The sequence below is a fragment of the Oncorhynchus kisutch genome, unplaced genomic scaffold (assembly GCF_002021735.2).
Source record: "Oncorhynchus kisutch isolate 150728-3 unplaced genomic scaffold, Okis_V2 scaffold3811, whole genome shotgun sequence".
NCBI classification, from domain to species: Eukaryota; Metazoa; Chordata; class Actinopteri; order Salmoniformes; family Salmonidae; genus Oncorhynchus; species Oncorhynchus kisutch.
The window spans coordinates 77,501-84,693 of NW_022265756.1; the positions used below are offsets into that span (position 1 = coordinate 77,501).

Below are 7,193 nucleotides of genomic sequence, written 5' to 3' on the forward strand. Positions count from 1 at the left end.
TCAGGACTGACTACAGAGATGGGACAGGTTGTAACCAGAGTGGGTCAGGACTGACTACAGAGATGGGACAGGTTGTTACCAGAGTGGGTCAGGACTGACTACAGAGATGGGACAGGTTGTTACCAGAGTGGGTCAGGACTGACTACAGAGATGGGACAGGTTGTTAACAGAGTGGGTCAGGACTGACTACAGAGATGGGACAGGTTATAACCAGAGTGGGTCAGGACTGACTACAGAGATGGGACAGGTTGTTAACAGAGTGGGTCAGGACTGACTACAGAGATGGGACAGGTTGTAACCAGAGTGGGTCAGGACTGACAACAGAGATGGGACAGGTTGTAACCAGAGTGGGTCAGGACTGACTACAGAGATGGGACAGGTTGTTACCAGAGTGGGTCAGGACTGACTGCAGAGATGGGACAGGTTGTTACCAGAGTGGGTCAGGACTGACTGCAGAGATGGGACAGGTTGTAGCCAGAGTGGGTCAGGACGGACTACAGAGATGGGACAGGTTGTAACCAGAGTGGGTCAGGACTGACTACAGAGATGGGACAGGGTGTTACCAGAGTGGGTCAGGACTGACTACAGAGATGGGACATGTTGTTACCAGAGTGGGTCAGGACTGACTACGGAGATGGGACAGGTTGTAACCAGAGTGGGTCAGGACTGACTACGGAGATGGGACAGGTTGTTACCAGAGTGGGTCAGGACTGACTACGGAGATGGGACAGGTTGTAACCAGAGTGGGTCAGGACTGACTACGGAGATGGGACAGGTTGTTACCAGAGTGGGTCAGGACTGACTACAGAGATGGGACAGGTTGTAACCAAAGTGGGTCAGGACTGACTGCAGAGATGGGACAGGTTGTTACCAGAGTGGGTCAGGACTGACTGCAGAGATGGGACAGGTTGTAGCCAGAGTGGGTCAGGACTGACTACAGAGATGGGACAGGTTGTTACCAGAGTGGGTCAGGACTGACTACAGAGATGGGACAGGTTGTAACCAGAGTGGGTCAGGACTGACTACGGAGATGGGACAGGTTGTTACCAGAGTGGGTCAGGACTGACTACAGAGATGGGACAGGTTGTAACCAGAGTGGGTCAGGACTGACTGCAGAGATGGGACAGGTTGTTACCAGAGTGGGTCAGGACTGACTGCAGAGATGGGACAGGTTGTAGCCAGAGTGGGTCAGGACTGACTACATAGATGGGACAGGTTGTAACCAGAGTGGGTCAGGACTGACTACAGAGATGGGACAGGTTGTTACCAGAGTGGGTCAGGACTGACTACAGAGATGGGACATGTTGTTACCAGAGTGGGTCAGGACTGACTACAGAGATGGGACAGGTTGTTACCAGAGTGGGTCAGGACTGACTACAGAGATGGGACAGGTTGTTAACAGAGTGGGTCAGGACTGACTACAGAGATGGGACAGGTTATAACCAGAGTGGGTCAGGACTGACTACAGAGATGGGACAGGTTGTTACCAGAGTGGGTCAGGACTGACTACAGAGATGGGACAGGTTGTTACCAGAGTGGGTCAGGACTGACTACAGAGATGGGACAGGTTGTTACCAGAGTGGGTCAGGACTGACTACAGAGATGGGACAGGTTGTTACCAGAGTGGGTCAGGACTGACTACGGAGATGGGACAGGTTGTAACCAGAGTGGGTCAGGACTGACTACGGAGATGGGACAGGTTGTTACCAGAGTGGGTCAGGACTGACTACAGAGATGGGACAGGTTGTAACCAGAATGGGGCAGGACTGACTACAGAGATGGGACAGGTTATAACCAGAGTGGGTCAGGACTGACTACAGAGATGGGACAGGTTGTTACCAGAGTTGGTCAGGACTGACTACAGAGATGGGACAGGTTGTTACCAGAGTGGGTCAGGACTGACTACAGAGATGGGACAGGTTGTTACCAGAGTGGGTCAGGACTGACTACGGAGATGGGACAGGTTGTTACCAGAGTGGGTCAGGACTGACTACAGAGATGGGACAGGTTATAACCAGAGTGGGTCAGGACTGACTATAGAGATGGGACAGGTTGTTACCAGAGTGGGTCAGGACTGACTGCAGAGATGGGACAGGTTGTAACCAGAGTGGGGCAGGACTGACTGCAGAGATGGGACAGGTTGTAGCCAGAGTGGGTCAGGACTGACTACAGAGATGGGACAGGTTGTAACCAGAGTGGGTCAGGACTGACTACAGAGATGGGACAGGTTGTTACCAGAGTGGGTCAGGACTGACTACAGAGATGGGACATGTTGTTACCAGAGTGGGTCAGGACTGACTACAGAGATGGGACAGGTTGTTACCAGAGTGGGTCAGGACTGACTATAGAGATGGGACAGGTTGTTACCAGAGTGGGTCAGGACTGACTACAGAGATGGGACAGGTTGTTACCAGAGTGGGTCAGGACTGACTACAGAGATGGGACAGGTTGTTACCAGAGTGGGTCAAGACTGACTACAGAGATGGGACAGGTTGTTACCAGAGTGGGTCAGGACTGACTACGGAGATGGGACAGGTTGTAACCAGAGTGGGTCAGGACTGACTACGGAGATGGGACAGGTTGTTACCAGAGTGGGTCAGGACTGACTACAGAGATGGGACAGGTTGTAACCAGAGTGGGGCAGGACTGACTACAGAGATGGGACAGGTTGTTACCAGAGTGGGTCAGGACTGACTGCAGAGATGGGACAGGTTGTTACCAGAGTGGGTCAGGACTGACTACACAGATGGGACAGGTTGTAGCCAGAGTGGGTCAGGACTGACTACAGAGATGGGACAGGTTGTAACCAGAGTGGGTCAGGACTGACTACAGAGATGGGACAGGTTGTTACCAGAGTGGGTCAGGACTGACTACAGAGATGGGACAGGTTGTAACCAGAATGGGTCAGGACTGACTACAGAGATGGGACAGGTTGTAACCAGAGTGGGTCAGGACTGACTACAGAGATGGGACAGGTTGTTACCAGAGTGGGTCAGGACTGACTACAGAGATGGGACATGTTGTTACCAGAGTGGGTCAGGACTGACTACAGAGATGGGACAGGTTGTTACCAGAGTGGGTCAGGACTGACTACAGAGATGGGACAGGTTGTTAACAGAGTGGGTCAGGACTGACTACAGAGATGGGACAGGTTATAACCAGAGGGGGTCAGGACTGACTATAGAGATGGGACAGGTTGTTACCAGAGTGGGTCAGGACTGACTACAGAGATGGGACAGGTTGTTACCAGAGTGGGTCAGGACTGACTACAGAGATGGGACAGGTTGTTACCAGAGTGGGTCAGGACTGACTACAGAGATGGGACAGGTTGTTACCAGAGTGGGTCAGGACTGACTACGGAGATGGGACAGGTTGTAACCAGAGTGGGTCAGGACTGACTACGGAGATGGGACAGGTTGTTACCAGAGTGGGTCAGGACTGACTACAGAGATGGGACAGGTTGTAACCAGAGTGGGGCAGGACTGACTACAGAGATGGGACAGGTTGTTACCAGAGTGGGTCAGGACTGACTGCAGAGATGGGACAGGTTGTAACCAGAGTGGGTCAGGACTGACTACAGAGATTGGACATGTTGTTACCAGAGTGGGTCAGGACTGACTACAGAGATGGGACAGGTTGTAACCAGAATGGATCAGGGCTGACTACAGAGATGGGACAGGTTGTAACCAGAGTGGGTCAGGACTGACTACAGAGATGGGACAGGTTGTTACCAGAGTGGGTCAGGACTGACTACAGAGATGGGACAGGTTGTAACCAGAGTGGGTCAGGACTGGGTCTATTCCACCTCTTCACTTGATCCCAGGACTCCATCTAGTGGCAAAACAGAAGAGAAAATACCTTTCAAATGCATTGAAACAGTCTAGAAACGGCCAATAGGAGACAGCAACACAGTTCATTGATAAAGAGTAGGATAAAATGGGATACAACGTGGAATGATTGATTGATTGAATGATTTATTGATTGATTGATTGATTGATTTATTGATTGATTTATTGAATTATTTATTGATTGATTGATTGATTGATTGAATGATTTATCGATTGAATGATTGATTGAATTATGGATTGATTGAATTATTGATTTATTGAATGATTGGTTTATTGAATGATTGATTGATTGAATTATTGATTTATTGAATGATTGATTGATTGGATTATTGATTTATTGAATGATTGATTTATTGAATGATTGATTTATTGAATGATTGATTAATTGATTGTGTTGCAGCTCCATGTTAGCCGGTGGTATCCAGAGCATGCGGGTAGGTCATGTGACCAGGTCAGAGGTCAGGGGGCGTGTCCGTAGGTGTGTCCACAGGTGTGAGTTTTACGGCTGTAACAAGGTGTACACCAAGAGTTCCCACCTCAAGGCCCACAGACGCACACACACAGGTAGGTCACACACACTCACACGCACACACACGTGCACACGCACACACACATGTACATCACACACACTCCCCTTTCTATCTGTCCTCCACCATTCTTCTATCTGATTCCTTCTCTCTCCTTCTCTATGACTGACCCTGTAAAACAACACGTGACACTGCACCTATCACCTATCACCTATCACCTAACACCTATCACCTAACACCTATCACCTATCACCTAACACCTATCACCTAACACCTATCACCTATCACCTATCACCTAACACCTATCACCTATCACCTAACACCTATCGCCTATCGCCTATCGCCTAACGCATGTCACCTGTCACCTATCACCTATCGCCTATCGCCTATCACATATCACCTATCGCCTATCGCCTAACACCTATCGCCTATCACATATCGCCTATCACCTACCGCATACCACCTGTCACCTATCACCTATCGCCTATCGCCTATCACCTAACACCTATCACCCAACACCTATCACCTATCGCCTAACACCTATCCCATGTCACCTATCACCTGTCACCTAACACATATCACCTATCACCTATCACCTAACACCTATCGCCTACCGCCTATCACCTATCACCTATCACCTGTCACCTAACACATATCACCTAACACCTATCGCATATCACATATCACCTATCACCTATCACCTAACACATATCACCTGTCACCTATCGCCTATCGCCTATCGCCTAACACCTATCGCCCAACGCCTATCACCTATCGCCTAACACCTATCACATGTCACCTATCACCTGTCACCTAACACATATCACCTATCACCTATCACATATCACCTAACACCTATCGCCTAACACCTAACACCTATCACCTATCACCTAACACATATCACCTAACACCTATCACATATCACCTATCACCTATCGCCTATCACCTAACACCTATCACCTAACACCTATCACCTAACACCTATCACCTATCACCTATCACATATCACCTAACACCTATCGCCTAACACCTATCACATGTCACCTATCACCTATCACCTAACACATATCACCTAACACCTATCGCCTAACACCTATCACATGTCACCTATCACCTGTCACCTAACACATATCACCCGACACCTATTTTTTTTATTTTTTTTATTTCACCTTTATTTAACCAGGTAGGCTAGTTGAGAACACCTTTATTTAACCAGGTAGGCTAGTTGAGAACACCTTTATTTAACCAGGTAGGCTAGTTGAGAACACCTTTATTTAACCAGGTAGGCTAGTTGAGAACACCTTTATTTAACCAGGTAGGCTAGTTGAGAACACCTTTATTTAACCAGGTAGGCTAGTTGAGAACACCTTTATTTAACCAGGTAGGCCAGTTGAGAACACCTTTATTTAACCAGGTAGGCTAGTTGAGAACACCTTCATTTAACCAGGTAGGCTAGTTGAGAACACCTTTATTTAACCAGGTAGGCCAGTTGAGAACACCTTTATTTAACCAGGTAGGCTAGTTGAGAACACCTTCATTTAACCAGGTAGGCTAGTTGAGAACACCTTTATTTAACCAGGTAGGCTAGTTGAGAACACCTTTATTTAACCAGGTAGGCTAGTTGAGTTCACCTACCACCTACCACCTAACACCTGACACCTATCATGTATCACCAATCCGGTGTGTGTGACAGTAAAATTCATAATCGATCTTCTCTGTCCCAGGTGAGAAGCCGTATAAGTGCACGTGGGACGGGTGCACGTGGCATTTTGCCCGTTCTGACGAGCTGACCCGCCATTACAGGAAACACACGGGAGTGAAGCCCTTCAGGTGTGGCGACTGTCAACGCTCCTTTTCCCGCTCAGATCACCTGGCCCTGCACAGACGCAGACACACACTGATCTGAGGAGGGAGGGAGGGAGGGAGGGAGGGGGAGGGGGGAGGGAGGGGGGAGGGAGGGGAGGGAGGGAGGGAGGGAGGGAGGGAGGGAGGGACAGACACTGATCTGAGGAGGGAGGGACAGACAGACAGACACACACTGATCTGAGGAGGGAGGGAGGGAGGGAGGGAGGGAGGGAGGGAGGGAGGGACAGACACTGATCTGAGGAGGGATGGACAGACAGACAGACAGACAGACAGACAGACAGACAGACACTGATCTGAGGAGGGATGGACAGACACACAGAGCAGCAGACAGACACTTAGACAAACAGTAGATGGACTGTTGTAGCCTACAAGTGTATCGATGGGTCAGTAGACAGAAGTAGGTCCACTAAGACTGAGAACTTCATTCAACATGTTTTAAACTCGGATTGATAGAACAAGTGTCCAAGTACCAAAACGCTTTGTCGAATATATTTTATTCTGTTTTCCATACAAAAAAAACTGTGAATTAAATGTATACTACAATACATGTGTCAAATGTTATTTTTTTTTACAGTTATTGTACTGAATTGTCTTAATTACATTTCAAAGAATATATCATTTATGTTCTGAGAAATCACAATGAGTAGACAACATATATATATATGTATACACTAGGGGGCAGCAGATTCTATATATATCCACTAGGGGGCAGCAGATTCTATATATATCCACTAGGGGGCAGCAGATTCTATATATATCCACTAGGGGGCAGCAGATTCTATATATATCCACTAGGGGGCAGCAGATTCTATATATATCCACTAGGGGGCAGCAGATTCTATATATATCCACTAGGGGGCAGCAGATTCTATATATATCCACTAGGGGGCAGCAGATTCTATATATATCCACTAGGGGGCAGCAGATTCTATATATATCCACTAGGGGGCAG

The 7,193-nt window shown here is 48.3% G+C and overlaps 1 protein-coding gene across 3 annotated transcripts in view; it reads left to right on the top strand.

The window, feature by feature from the left end:
• LOC116371878 (Krueppel-like factor 12) overlaps positions 1-6,298 on the top strand; it is a 16,079-nt gene extending 9,781 nt beyond the window's left edge. For all 3 annotated transcript variants that reach the window (XM_031821011.1, XM_031821010.1, XM_031821012.1), the window contains exons 4-5: positions 4,249-4,412; positions 6,100-6,298. In XM_031821011.1, the coding sequence (XP_031676871.1) occupies positions 4,249-4,412; positions 6,100-6,281 (346 nt within the window). In that variant the 3' untranslated portion in view covers positions 6,282-6,298. The remainder of the gene's footprint in view (positions 1-4,248; positions 4,413-6,099) is intronic.
• Positions 6,299-7,193: the final 895 nt, after the last annotated feature.